Below are 15951 nucleotides of genomic sequence, written 5' to 3' on the forward strand. Positions count from 1 at the left end.
ATATAATAAGCTCTGATTAGACATAATTATATTGTAGGGGTTCCAACTCAATAATATCACCCCTTGGTTGTATGTAATATCCATTTTATTTTATAAATATTAATTTTTCTGCTTTTTTTTTTTTTAATTTTAAAATTGTTATTGAAATATTGCTTTTGTTATTTTTATAAAAATTATGCCCAAAAACAAACATTTTGTTTGTCTTTTTAATTCTTACGCTTTTCTTATCATTGTCTAGCCAATAGAACTCCCATACATGACAGTATTAACTTTGGATTTAGTAATCGCTAATTCAAAACTTTCTATGGATAAAATGAAAAATAAAAAATACATGATAGGAATAGTAATTTTTGTGAGGAACTTAGTTCTAGTCGCACACCAAAGAACAGACAATCTTTTAAGCGATGTCCATAAACAAACTACCGATTTAGATTACATAACAAACACCTGCATTTTATTGTCAAAATAATTAATCCTGGATTACACTCATCTCAAGACTTTTCAGAAAAACTCATTTCTGAGGATTATGAATATTGATTAGTTCCAAGTGTTTGCATATTCTTTAATGATTTAATGACTACTTATGACCCACCTCTAGAACCCACTTGACTTTGTCCCCATCATTATTCAATAATAATAATAATAATAATAATAATAATTTTATTGGTATGATGACCCTCCTGGTTGATGTGACATACATTTTCAAACTCGATTATTAAAATGCTGTATCTTCATTATCTTTGAGACTCTGTTATGTCCTTCAATTAATCCTTCCTTTTCGGGTTGTCTTCATTCTAACCCTCCATATTGCCTTCCATAAGAGTCTTTTCTTTTTGTCTTCCTCACTTTTGTTGAGGTGGTCATAATATTGTAATATCATATTTAGTTGTATTTAGCATCTTTCCAGTTCACTTGTCTTTGGGTGCACATTTCACAACATATGTGAATAATTAAGTGTCATATCGCATTCAGTGTTTCTGTGCATTGCATTTTTTATTGTTATTATTTTACACCAAATTTATTTCAGTTGCCATTTTGTTGGTTTGAATACTTAGTTTTTCTCAGCAAACAACTGCTATTTTGGAACCTCTGACAAAGTTAAAAATAAGTTCTATTCGTAGAAATAGGTGTAGGTTATCTCAGTTGGTTGACATGCTACGTTTCAAGGTGGTGAACATTCATTAAAAAAATAAACTTGCACAGTTTTATGCAATAAGTCCACTTTCGGACTTAAAATTAAAATTTGATATGCTCTTCTGTATTTCTTTCCACTCGTGTAAAATACTGCTCTTGAAAAGCAATAGGCCAGGCATAACTGTGAGGTTCCAGGGTTTCCAAGAGCAACCAGTGTGATAAAAACACAGCAGGAAATTCCATTGATGTAATTTTTGGCAAACTTTCTAATGTAGTAATGTTGAATGCAGGAAAAGGAGTTAATGGATTTCTTATTTAATCTATTGAGAATGAAATATGCTCTCATCTATGAGAAGGGTAATGAGATTTACTCTATTGAGGAGGAATTCTCCATTGAAGTAAAAAAGATGTGTAAAGCTATTTGTCAGAAAGATGGAATTGTGTAATGAAGATAGTGATGGTATTGATGTGCCAGGAATGTTTGCAAATTTGACTAATGGAATGTTTATAGAAAACTCACAAAACAACTTATATACGAGGCTAACCTTTGGTGAAAAATATGCCATTCAAAAAAACCCTCTTTGCCTTTGCCTTACTCTCTCTCAATCATAATTGGGATGGATGATTTATTTAAGTTTTTATTGCGAGATCATTACTGCGGAAAAGCAGATAATGTAGCTAGTTCATAAAAGTTATTAAATAAAGTTAAACAAATTTCACTCAATTTGAATGCCAAATTTACACCTGGGAAAAAAGTAAAGATATACAGTCTCTTAGTAGGGGGTCCTTTAGAGTCATAACCCCGCAATGGGGGGTCCCTTAGAACCACTGATCCAGCAGTGATGATTATGTGGATGAGGATACCTTCGTTTTTCTGAACGGTTAATTACGATCCTCAGCTTTGCAAATTTTTATGTAAACATTTGTAAACATTTGTCCGGATTCATTTCAAATTTGAACTCAAAAGAAATGTGTTTCAGGACCCCAGTACATTCGTTTTGAAGTTTAGTAGACCATGTTTATTTTAATTGTTGATGTAATCCTAGTTTTGTCATCACCATAGTAACTAAACAGAATAAAATGGCATGTGAATATTTTCTTTTTGGGAAAAACGTCTTTCTTAGTATAATATCTGAAACTTAAAGTGTAGGATCTATTCTTAGGTCCTAATCACCTTCTGACTGTGCATTTTAAAATGTGAATGTTTTGAAAATTTGTGGGCAGGAAAGTAGTTCCCCAAGACAGAGCAGATTCCTGTCAAATGATAAACAACAATTGTCAAAAACCATGTTATGTGCTCGTAATTATATCACAAAGCTAGTGCAACATAGATGTCAATTCTTGTACACCTGATGCTCATGATTATCTTCTTTTGTTTCCCAGGTGACGTGGACGATATGCTGATACATTACGTCATATTTGATAACACCAATGCCACAGGTGATATCTTTTTCTACAAAGTCACAGACACAGGTAAGGCTTAGAATATTTATACACTTTTTACACACACCAATACTTCTTCATGTGAACTCCTTTTGCCGAGATTTGAAGTTACCATACTGGCGATGTCATCCACATTTTTAAGTGTCAGTCACTCATCATTCCATATATTTACGTTTTTTACCACTTGAATGTCTTATAAATGTTATGGATTACAAGATGGACGTTACGCAGCCAATAGGACTGTTATTATAAAGATGGGCCATTTTGAAAAAATTACCTTCCTCCTAAGTCGATGTAGTCCTGATACCGAATTGTCTCATCATAAGCCACAGCACGTACATTCTTTTGATTTTTAGTCTTTTGTAAATACTGATGTTTGCACTTTAGCTGCATTAATGTCATGAGTTCAGATTGATTTGTATGCGCGGTATGTATCATTGTTTTGAAGAGTAATTTGTTGGGTCTACACTCCTCTCTGTGTGGTACAGGGAACAGCTCTCTTAAAACTAGTCGCAGTGGAAAGATTCATGTTTTGGTGAGCCGTAAAAATATGCATATGTGCAGAACTCGTGATGATAGTGTCACTTTAAGGTTCACAGATTTTCATAAAAATTGCAGATTTGATGCACAAATTTGGTATAGAGACGTGAAAATAATAAGATCTATACATAATGAAAAAATAAAAAAACAAAAACAAAATAGAACGGTATGTGGGCGGAATTTGAAAAAGGAAGTATATTTGAATGACTATGCATCTTGTACCAGGCACCATTTCCGGCCATTGATGTCACTGCTGTCTCTCCTGGCGTTTTTTTTTTTTTTTTTTCGTTTTGGTGCTAATTACATGTCCAAAAATGCTTTTCAAATCATGTCTGAATGTTTAGAAGGCGGAGCAGACTGTATCCTGATTCATATTTTTCCGGACTGAGCGTAACGCGCCAAGCACTGAACCAACACTCAGGTTTAACAATATAGTGTAGTACTCGGTTGGAATGAATAGTTTCACCTGCAAGATGGACATACCGTAATTCGTAAGACCACTCTGATTTTAATGTTGAGTATTTAATAAGGATATTATAACATAGTTTATTCTGTCTTATATTGTGTTTCATTAGTAAAATTTTGGTCAAAAATTTAATAAATATGACAATAGAATTCATACACACAGTTTGTGCAGTGTTTGTCACATTCAAATTATCATTAGACGTCTTTCATGGAATCTCACTGTTAATTTTGGAGTTTTCTCCTTTGAATTACTGAATCTGAAAAACTCCCTTCCTATTTATTTAATTTATTATTTATTGGCTTTGCCATAGTTGTCTACTGATCAGTTTGCAAGATCTATATGGTATTGCATTGTCTAATTTTCATTAAGATAAGAATGTTCATCTTTTGTAAAACAAACTAGTAATGACACATGAAGGCCATGGGATCATCTGACCAAAGATTCAGTTTCATGTCCTGTGCATTTTAATTACTTTATGTATCTGTGTAGCATTTGATGCTTAGTTCATATTGAATGTGTTAAATTCATGATATTTTCCCATCTCTTGGTTTGGCATCCTTAGCTTGGTTGTTAAAGCAAGCATACCACTTAAGTTAGCAATAAAAATATAAATAAGTAGTTCGTCAGAATTATTATAATTTTCAGGGAAAAATGTTATTAAAAATTCAGTGAAAAAAGCTAATTTAACATCATTTGAATGCCGTTTACCAGTGACATAAACATGTATCATAATTTTGCATGTGCATTTTGGTCATTATGCAGTAAAATACTGTCTAAGAATAACTTTTTTGTGATTGGAAAAAAAAACGGACCTGTTTTTTTTATTCGTGTGTTTGATTCCTGAAATCTGCAACTTCAGTGGTATACTAATTTTGATTGCATTTGTGTATGTATAATCTGTCGCATGTCAAAAATAGAGTAAACCTTTGAATATTAATTGTGCGTGAAACTCAACAAGGGTTATATTTTGTAGACTCGTTCACTCAATCCATTCATCTATCCAGGTGGCATATTTGAATCTTTTCATTGATATCCTTTTGAAGGTCAGTCCCGGAAATGCATTTTACATCTGTAACTTCTCTATTCTGTTTATTTTCATAAATTCCCATGCCCTTTCTTCATAGTAAAACTTCCATAGTACACGCCACCCTGGAGTTCTTCCGTCAACACTACATACTGGTAGTAAATTTGCTTAAATAGAGAGGGATTAGTCTGACATGTAAAATGGGTTTTCCTTAACTTGACTTTAATAATTGATTTGTCATATACATTGTACAGTTGTGTGTTTAACTCTTTTTTGGTTAAGTCAGTGTAAAAGTACATTACTACATAGGGCTGACATAATTAGGACTAAATGATGCGATAAATGTATAGGTAATAATGTTAGTTGCTGGTTATATACTTTCTGTAGGAAAATCAGAGAAAGATCTCATTTGGAGGTAATCTAGTAACAAATCTAGCTCCAGAGTAAAAAAAATAGAGTTTTTCTACCATATCTCCCTGACCCTGAGTTTCTACTCATTAATTAAATACAGTAATACAAATTTCAATTGGTTTGTTCAATTTCATTTTGAATATTGCTTAAAAAAAATAAAAAACACAAAAAAGAGAAACTATTTAGAATGCCAAATGAAATTCCCAACGACACAAAAACTAAAACCTCTAGACAAATCACAAACATTTTGCTTCTTATTCAGTAATAGGTTATGTGAGACTCACTTGGAGTATGAAAAAAAAAATTAAAAAGAGAATTGACCATTATTAGATGTACTGTGAATCATTTAAATATTCGTCTTAGTTTTTGACAACATTCACAAAATACTTTTTTTTAAAAAATATTAATGAATATCTTTAAGCCAATGGAAAACTAGATCCATTAGGTTCAAAAGCAATAAATAAATTGTAGAAAAATACACTGAAATGTAGAAAATGTTGCACCAAAACTTTTGGCGGGAAATTTCATGTCTTTCTAATGGTTGTCTGTAACATTCAATCAGTTGCTTTATATGTACTTTTATTAGAGGTGACATACTGATGGATAAATTTATTTGGTAACAAGACAGCCGGTTTGGTTTGGATTGTTACCATAGTTACCTACTTGTTAGTTTACGCTCACCATGAATGACCATAATGCTTTGCTTGATAACATAATTGGGGGCTTAGATTCATCTTAGAACAGACTGATCTGCTGCTAATGTTTAGTAAGGGTTGTTTATACCAACTGATAACTACTTCCTGTTCACCATTCAAAGGATACTGTAAAATGATTAATTTTCACTGGGTGTAAATTTCGCTGATTTACCATTTCAGGCATATTCAGTGGGTTTTTAAATTCACAGTTTTATCATTTAGATAGTGTGTTCTATGCTAAATTTTACATATTCACTGGGTTTTAAATAAGCGCATTTTCCAGTCAGCAAAATAAGCAAAATTGAAACCCAGTGAATAATTAATCCTTTTACAGTATACTAGTAACTCTGGATTCATTGTATTGTGTATTAACCCCACAATCAGTGAATGAATGAATTGCTTATTTGGATTTTTTTGTACAAGTCCTGACATCTCATTGGTTATTTAAAATAATTCATTCCTCCTGATTGGCTGTTTCAGGCAATCCTGTATTTTAATTGGTTTTGAACTTATTGGTACATTTTCACAGAGTTTGCTGATTACAGCTCTAGTTCATATGACTATTAAAAATGCCACAACAGAGATGTTGTAATCTATCAATAAGTGTTGGCTGTCTGTCAATATTCAAAATACATGAATAATTTACGAGATAATATAAAATAATTGTAGCTACCGGTACATATATTAAGTAGGAGAGTATTTCCCCCTTTCCCACGATTTGATATTGTAAGTTTTTTTCAACGTTGCTCAGCCATTCAAAATAAAATGAAAAAATTGGTTAGTTTTAAGATGATAAATGAACCTGATTTTTGTTGTTGATGAAAATCCTCTGTATCTCTCCATTATCACCAGTTTTAAAAAAAAAATTTGATTATTATTTTTTCCTCATGGAGTCATATACTGTGGAATACTTTATTTTCGCTGGAATTAATTTTCGCTGAAAAGGCTTTTTGGGCGTTTTGTATGGAATTTATTTTCACTGATTTTTGATGAGTTTAATGTGAAATATAGGAAAAAAAAGTATATTCGCTGGATTTTACTTTCACGGAACCATCCCTTCAGCGAAAATAAATTCCAAGCGAAAATAAAGTATTCTACAGTATATTAATTCAGTAATCAGCACAAAGTAATGTCACATTTATCTAAAAAATTTGGTTTGTTGCTTGCATGGTTGGATTGCACAGTTCAAAAAGATAGGCTTCCAAGGCTGAGAGCTACTTGATGTGTTTTGGAAATGTCAAGTTCAACAGCCATGATATTGCAACTCATTAGAATGTATAATTTATTTTATAAGTGGGGATTTATCATATCTCTATCCATACATAGCATTCCAATGTCAATCTATCTGTATTGGTATGTCAGTCTGTTCATCTACGGTATTCTGGTCTTTAGTACTTCTCTTATCTAACATGTGCTACTTATAGGTTTCACTCCATTAAATATTCTGCAGTCCTAAATGCAACTTGAAGGACAGTGAATTAAGCTTCATTACTCCAGAAATCTGCCATGACCTAATTAGTATAATATATTGAAATATATAGTAGGTAATCATAGTGATTAATTGGTTAATTGGAAATTTCCCTTCTGAGTTGCCATTGTACTAATCACAATGCATAGTAGTCTGGGGTATAACAGAAAGCTCGAAATGAACACTTTTGCTTTTATTAATGTTGAAGTATCATAATGGCCATGTAATTGATGTGGGTCCCATGATACGTATGCAGCATGTGTAGAATACTTAGTTTCTTTAAATAAGCACTGCACTTTTGTGCTTTAATTAGTGCATGAAAATTTGCACAAAAAAACATTGTCCATTATTTTGTCTCTGTCACTTGACTGAACTTCATTCCCCGGTATCATTATGTGAAAAATTCAACTCTAATTTGTATGCGAATTCCTGTCTGGGGGAAAATTCATGTTACTGCATATAGTGAGTGTTGGTTTCCGGTGTGTTCTGTGCTACTGTAATTGTGGCATGTACATGTAGTGTTGTTGTATGCATTCCTTTTTCACTGTGAGACAGTATATTGCAGTGGAATTTGTAATGTTCTTTCTTTGGTACAAGACAAATGAGGTCACATATTTTATGAAGAGGTTCACGCAACTAGTATTTAATAGTTGTATTTAGTTGTGGGATTCAATGTGGTTTCCAATGTGCAGTTTTATTCTAATTTCGGTAATCTACCGTATCTCTAAAATGAATTTGAAGGGATTAAAATAATTGAAGCTCTACTGTTAACTATATTTTATTGGGCCCTTGTGAATAATTTGGGTTAATCACCTACTACTGTAATAGTTACAGTATTTCTCAGATTACTGGGATTCATATATCTCAGGAAAGTTACTGAACATTTCCATAAATACACTTTGTAATCAAATTGAGTTTGATTGAATTTTCAGCATCTTAGGGAGTATCATGTTTCACAAGCCAGATTTTGTGATCAATATTTCCAATCCAACTTTACTTTAAAAAAAAAGTTTTTATGTTATATACAGCATTAAATGTTTAAAATCTTTTTGCGATCTGACACATACATCTCACAAATTTGAATTTGGTTAATTGCCCAACTGGTTTTGGATGTTAAATACAAATTGTAGTGCAGATTATTAGCTTAAATATTTTGTATGTACACTCATTACTGCCACATTTCAATTTTAAAGGGTAGGTTGACAGTCCCTGGGATTGCCCCATGGCACTGTGGGACACCAATGTTCGTTGCGTATAGGTCGTATCTATCACTGTCATACATGTTCATTAAAAGGGTTGATGTCAATCCTTGGGATTACCCCATGGCATTGTGGGTCACAGTTTTGCATATCAATACACCTTTCCTATACATCACATTCTCCAGTGACAAAGTGCTTCTATGATGTCAGTGCGTAACATGAAGACCGCTCAAAGCACCAATATCATCTTGATCTGTAGTCACCCATCATGCATTTCTCCTTCCACAGTCAATCTTTGTTCAAATTTCCCAACGTGTATCGCATTCTGTTAGATCATTGCTCATGATTAAATTTGAAATTGACATGTATATGGAACTCACTTGAAATAATAGACCTCCACGGCATATAACTGTACATGGATATAAAAGTTGAATACCATTATCTAAAAAAATACCTTATTTTCATATAACTGCAGCAGAATGTGTTTGTATCGAAATACATACACTGGAACATATTTGTAGTATTCAAACAAAGTAAGAACAAAATGTGACTCGCTCAGACCCATTTTATGGCACTTCTTGAAATCCATAAACTCACCAAATTACTGTTCTAAAATTTTACTGCTGTGAATGTGTTGTAGCTTTGCTAAATGTTGCGTGAAGCAGGTTAGCTCTTCCTGGTTGGTTGAATATGTTTTCAATCTTTTACCGTAGCAACAACTGTTGCCAAGACTTGAAATTCAGTGTCTATATTTGTCTTGGGGGGTAAACATTGTTGAATCTACAGTTTTATGTTGACATTGTTTTAGATACAGTGAAGTTATACGCTACTGCTCAAGATAAAATTGTGTTAGCCATGCTGGTCAATACTACATAACAAACTTGTAAAAGAAATTATGAAAGATCCCAATATGGTTCAGATACATGTAACAAATTGAAATGGGCTTCTGTAATTTACCTGTACATGTTTTCCTCATAATAATTTGTAATTTGTATCTTGTTTTAACCATTGATGTTGAGAGTGATATAATTAATTAATTTGTTGTATTCAAATTAATTTAAATATAATTCTCTTGTAGTGACTGATGTCTCTAGATGCCATGTTGATTTCCAATTCTTGTCGTCTAAAGTAGTAACAGGTTGATTAGAACCAACTTGAGCTGAGATCATTGCCATTGCCTCCTATTCTGTACTTTGATGGCGGTAGTTAAAATAATTCCTTTTTATTGCTATCTTTTATTTGATTTACTTTATTCACTTGCACAAGCAGCTGACATTTGCAGTGGTATTCACCTATCAAGCTTAGTGAAGGTTGAATTCCTCAGCAGAAATATGTACAGTGTGGTGGCTAAAACAGTACGCAAGGATGGGCACAGTAACTAGAATGAATGTTGAATATGTAGTAAGCACTTTTAATATGAAGTATTTTACTGAATAAAAGGTTCCACATAAAATAAATTGAAAAAGAGCAAATAAAAACTTGAATTTTTTACATGAATTTGTTTTGATGAAAATGATGACTTTACGATATTTCTTGTAGTGTTAAACCCACTTTAATAATTCTGGATTTTGTTAAATCTGTTAAATTATATAGAATTTTGGTTCATTATTCAAAAACGGAATTTTTGGAATCTAAATTCAATCACCGAAAATAATTTCGCAAAGTTTCAGGAAATTTCTCAAAAATGTTAACTGAGTTTCCTTAAAGCAGATTATGTTGAAAAATCAAGAAATGGTATTATAAAAAATTTCTTTATTAAAATAATTGTATAATTGTACGCAAGAGTAGTCAGATGCAGTAACCATATAATTATAAATTCATCTTTATTATAGTTAGTAGTGCATCAAGTATCTAAATTCATTCAATCTACGAAAAGGCTTATTGAAATTAGTAAAATTTTGAATATTTCTTTACTTACATCTAGAATTTAAAGGCATTGAATGTAATGACATTGATTACTTAATTCAGTGGAGTGGATACCACATACTGTTCTAGATATGACATTCCTAAATTTGCACTGATCTGACAAAAGTAACCAACTTCCTGAAACTGGAGAGAAAATACTAATCAACTTTGATTAATTTTCATGTGCAAGGTAATCTCAAAGTTACAGATGGTTTCAGTAAGTTTAAGTATGATTTATTAGATGATTTCCCCCAGTTCTCTGTATCTGTGGAATGCTACTAGAGTGTGGTCCAGAGAATATTATGTTTTACTGGAGACACTAATTAAATCAACAAGCATACCACACGTAACAGTAAAAGAAAGTATCTTTTTGGGGTTTAAGATGTTGTGAATGATATTCATGTGGGTGTTTTAGTTTGCAAAATTAGGGAAGGATGGAGTAAGATGCGATGATGGTTGGAAGGTAAAAAAAATCTTATAAAGATGATTTGAATAGACACTGTGGTGATTTGGCCTGTTTTATATTTACTCATTTGTGCCAGTAAACAAGTTTTGATTTTGTTCTTAAAATTGGATACAACATTAGCCCCAATTTTTTACCGGACTCACAGTTAAATAAGAGACTTGGTAGAGTAGTGTTAGTTTATGAGAGAATTACTTTTAGCAACTGAAAGAAATTCACAAAATGTCATCTTGTCTGAGTTTAGATATTTATTTTTCTGTGAATTACTGGTAATATTGTTGTACACACATCTCTAATGGAAGTTCACCAATATTAAACCAATATTTGCATTTCTTTAGGCATATGTGCCACTAATCTAGCAGTCTCTAGAGTTATTGATGTCGTATAATTATATCACTGGGTGTAACACTGATTCCAGTCAGTGTAACTATCATGCTACGTATTCTGCTCACTTCTGCTCACGCTGGTACAGTATGGAGTAGTAAATTCATTGTCTGGCAATTGACTTTTAAATGATGGCAATCACATGTGGCCATTATTTTCAAGTACAAAGTCATTTTCTTGAATGTATATACATGTATGAGACAAGGTGAAATCAGATCTTCATCAGATGTGAATCTGTTACAGCTTGACTCACTCCTCCCTCATAGATGTACTGCCTCCTCCATATTTGGACTGACCCCTCCTCTGTAATTTGACTTGCTTCCTAACCCCCATAGTTGTGAGTCTACCATTTACTTGTTCTTAGTGCCACATGATAATTTGAGACATCCCATCAGTGGTGTTGTGTTAGTTCTTTAAAGAATCCTGAGAATAAAACAAAAATAAATGGTGAGATTATATTGCATGAAGATTGGAAATTAAATACATTTACACCAAAAAAAAAATCACAAAAACATTTCATAAAAAGGTCTAATAATGTTTCTTAGTTTAATTCATCCCTGTCGTATTTGTATGTGTAGTTAGCAAGAAAATATTTGTATTCTTTAGTTATCAAAATATAATAGTTTTAAAATAATTTGAACCAATTCTACAATTCTATTTTGTCATTGGACTTCCTAAGAATCTAGTCAGCGATGTTCTGAACCTGTGTCAATTTCAAATACCATTTGACGTCACAAATACATTTATATTCAAACACTGATTTGCATGTACCCAATTAAGAAGGTTCAAGATGAATTGTAGATCATATGCCATGTTTATATTACACTGTACTTTCATTTTTTAATGGGTTCAATGCCATCAAGATACTAAAAAAAAACAATTTTTCAAGATGGATAGATTTGTTTACACTGGCGACACTGGTTTTTTCATATCTCAAAATTTTTCTCAATGACATGGGGTGAAAAAGTCATATATTATATTTGCTATGAATGCTGATATTGTGAAAACATTTCAGAAAATTGACATATAATTTAGTGAGTTTCCAAGGTGATAATAGTTTTCCATTGCGTACAATGAAAGGGTATCTCCCACAATACAATGTGCATAGGTGCAGTAACCTGCTCAAATTTGAGTTCGGCTAAACTGCCTTAACAAAAATGTACATTGTGTAGAAGTGCTGATTCTCTATCAGTGTTATGCTAGTTACTCGTTAATCCATGCAATTTGTAACCATATTGCTGCAATTAATACCAATTTCACAGGTTTTTACTTCCACATTTATTTGTCAGGGTTTATTATCGAATTCAACAGATTATTTCCCAATACTTTGTCTGTAATTACATTTTACTGATGAGCTCTAACTTTGCTTCATGTACCGGTGGTTGTGTATGCCATATCACGTAGTGTTTGATCCCATTTATTCCAGTTCAGTGTTCTCCATGTTACTGAACACAGTCATCTATAAGGACCAGCTGGAAAACTGTACATGATCTGAAAGTTCTCTGCATATTGTTATGACTTGAGGGCACTCGGTTCAGGCATGGTTGACTATTGCAAGCCTGGTTCTCAGATAAATAATGGAAAAGAGGGCAATTTACGAGGAACACAAACTTTGATAGAAAGCAGGATGTTTGAAATTAAATATATATATATAAAAATGCTAATGTCTGCCTCTATGGTGGGAAATAGTAATGGTATATTGTAGTGAAGTTAGGCAATCAGACAATGTAGTGAAGTTAGGCAATCAGACAATGTAGTGAAGTTAGGCAGACTATTTGAGCTGTTTATTTTATGTTGTTTGTTGCCTATTTGCATAATGCCGCTTTGTCAGTCATGACAGAAGCCATTTAAATTGAATTCTCAGCCTAACCTAGTCTGAACAAAACAGAAAGTAGATTATTGTGTAAGGAAGTTTCAGCAATACATGTAGATGTTATCTGACATCACCCACTGATAAAGCAGTCTATATAGGACACAATATCGCCATTCTGGTCTGATCAGCCCTAGTTCTATTTCCTGTGCTGCTATTAATAAAGAAATAATCTGTATTGTGTTGATGTTGTGTATTTACAGAATTGATAGGAAAGTTGAGGGGGTTATCAAGACTCCTCAGCAGTATGTATCTTTATCTTTGGACACTGACAGTGTTAGGATCAAGCTGAGGGGCTTAGTTTATGCTAACATTGCTGGGTACAGTTGATGATGTTATACATGTGCCTGCATGTCTTCAGCCACTATACTATGAGAGAAAGTTTAGTCTTTAAGCGTACACACTTCCTTATCTCTAGCTGTTTAGTCTGCATGGTCTAGGTATGCTGCAAGTTTCTCTCTCGCAAATGATTACCATATTGGCCTTACTAGTAGCACATGTACATATACCTAATTGACGGAGGTTTGTCTTTGGTCAAAATAATTAATATTCAAATGATGCATTTAATGTTATTGTTTGTGTACATGTGCCTCTATTGGAGATGCACTTCTAATAGAGCAAATACAGTACACTCGGCTCATCAGTACTTAGACTTATGTAACCATGGCAACATTTATTGATGGAATTTGTGATGTTTGGTACCATTTCTCCACTGCCATAAAACACACAGAAGTTCTGTAGCTATGCTTGTTTTTATGGCGGCCATCTTGGATTAGGATCATTATGATTTCAATATTGTATCATACATAATTTGAAATGTCTTCTGTCAAAGACCAAAAGGTTCTATCTGCCCGGCCGCTGACACTGAAGCAATAAGTCGCAAAATAAAACTAACTGTAATTTGATCTTTTTACCATTCTAAAGTAAATGAACTTTACAGTTTTCTGTATTCTGCAAGAGATCAATCAACTTTTTATATATGTAGGAATTTGGTAATATGAATGTAGGATTTGGAAATCTATATGTCTCTCTGGTTCTGACTGCAGTGACTGGGTTTTGTCATCATTCTCTAGAAAAACCAGAATTACTTCTTAGAAAGCTACTTTGCAGCTCTAGCCTCCACCTTTTGGAGGTGTGTTTATTATTATAGTTCAGTTTTAAGTGGATGGTGTTCCTACAAACAAGAGATACTGTTCATTGAAAATATCTTCTGGTTCATTCATTCTGTCACCATGGCAACTTTCTTAGATGCAGAATTGAACCATACATCTTATTGTAGCATATGATGATTTTGTTGTCATGGTTATTAATCATCAATGACCAGGTCACTAATGACTACTGGTTCTTTGAAGATTAATGGGATGAATTGATTGGATGAGTTTGTTTGCTGTTAGCTTAATATGATTATAATTAATAGCAGGAACAACTTTCTGCATTGAGGTCGCCTAAAGTGTTACCTTATCTTTGGATCTCACAGGGTGATGATGAGTGTTTGGGAGAAGGGAGAGTGGTCATATCTGTTCTGGGTGGTCTAATTACTTTGGTATGACACCCAGAAATGATGTTATGTTAATAGGTGGAAGGCAGAATTATCTAATTATCTGTTAAATTTGCTACATGTATATTCAACAAAATAATGAAAGAGGAGAGATTTTCGTCTGAAGCTGGCTCCATTTCTTTGGCTAAAAAGTTACAATTAAGTTTATATTAAATTGCTTTTATATTAGTGTGACAAAATATAAATAACAAAATAACATTTGTTGTCTACTGAATCATTAAAATATTACTTATTTTGACCATAGAAAAACCTTTGTGATTTTTACATATTAAGTACATGCACTACTAATTATTTTTCTTGCCAATTTGCTGGTGTAACTTTTTTCTTTTTCTAAAACGTTTTTTGTTAATTCCGAATATACATAATCTGGTCTATATTTTTTGAAAAGTAATGAAAAAGATTATCTCAGTGGAAAGTGACAATTTTTTACTTTGTATAATGTTTTATGGCTAACTGATGCTTCATACTCCTGAAACCTATGTAGTGAATGATGCATTCTTATTCGTGCCCTGGAATATGAATTGCTCAAAAAACTTCTGTATATATCAAACAGTCAATAGCAAAAAATAATTTAGCAAAGTTTAAAGAAGTTCCTGCGTCACGTAGTGTGTTAGTATTGTTCATCCTTATAGTCAGTGAGTTTGCCATCTTCAATGTAGTGGGATGTTATTACTCAGTTTATTGTTCATCCTTATAGTCAGTGAGTTTGTCATCTTCAATGTAGTGGGATGTTATTACTCAGTTTATTGTTGTCAATATCTAAAACCCCAAATAATTACTACTACTATGGTCAGCTAAAATGAGTTTAGTGTATCCAACATGATAAAATGCATGTCCCAAGGCCAATTTGATAATACCCTGGGCCCACAAGAACATCTGGTTTGTCACATTTTTGTATTGTGCTCACTGAAAGAAGTGTCACCAAAATACAATACATTTCATCAAAATGCATGTCCCAAGGCCAATTTAATAATACCCTGGGCCCACAAGAACATCTGGTTTGTCACATTTTTGTATTGTGCTCACTGAAAGAAGTGTCACCAAAATACAATACATTTCATCAAGGCATGAGCATTTTCATTAAAATCCCAAAATACAATTTTATTTTCCATAGAAGCCATTTGGTAACTCATTGATTATTTTATTTTCTATAAAAAATTCATGTCTTTAATGAAACTGACTGTAATAATTATATTAATTTATAATTAGTAATAATAAGCTACATCTAGTTATCTTTGCTGCTGACACATATGGAAATGTTCATCTGTATTACGCCGAGTTATTTTTGCCACCCAGTATCTACGGAGTAGCAGCTATGTGTGTAATCGTACACTGGGTCACCATTTGATTTCTGTTTCTTATTATATAGTAATATTATACATTTATTATAT

The 15951-nt window shown here is 32.7% G+C and overlaps 1 protein-coding gene across 1 annotated transcript in view; it reads left to right on the forward strand.

The window, feature by feature from the left end:
- The window catches only part of LOC100368129 (extracellular matrix protein 3-like), an 88511-nt gene that overhangs the window by 20665 nt on the left and 51895 nt on the right, over positions 1–15951 (forward strand). Inside the window, exon 2 of the mRNA XM_085497793.1 lies at positions 2518–2607. Within this exon, the coding sequence (XP_085353919.1) occupies positions 2518–2607 (90 nt within the window). The remainder of the gene's footprint in view (positions 1–2517; positions 2608–15951) is intronic.

Source organism: Saccoglossus kowalevskii, chromosome 4 (assembly GCF_978046115.1).
Source record: "Saccoglossus kowalevskii chromosome 4, keSacKowa6.1, whole genome shotgun sequence".
NCBI lineage: Eukaryota > Metazoa > Hemichordata > Enteropneusta > Harrimaniidae > Saccoglossus > Saccoglossus kowalevskii.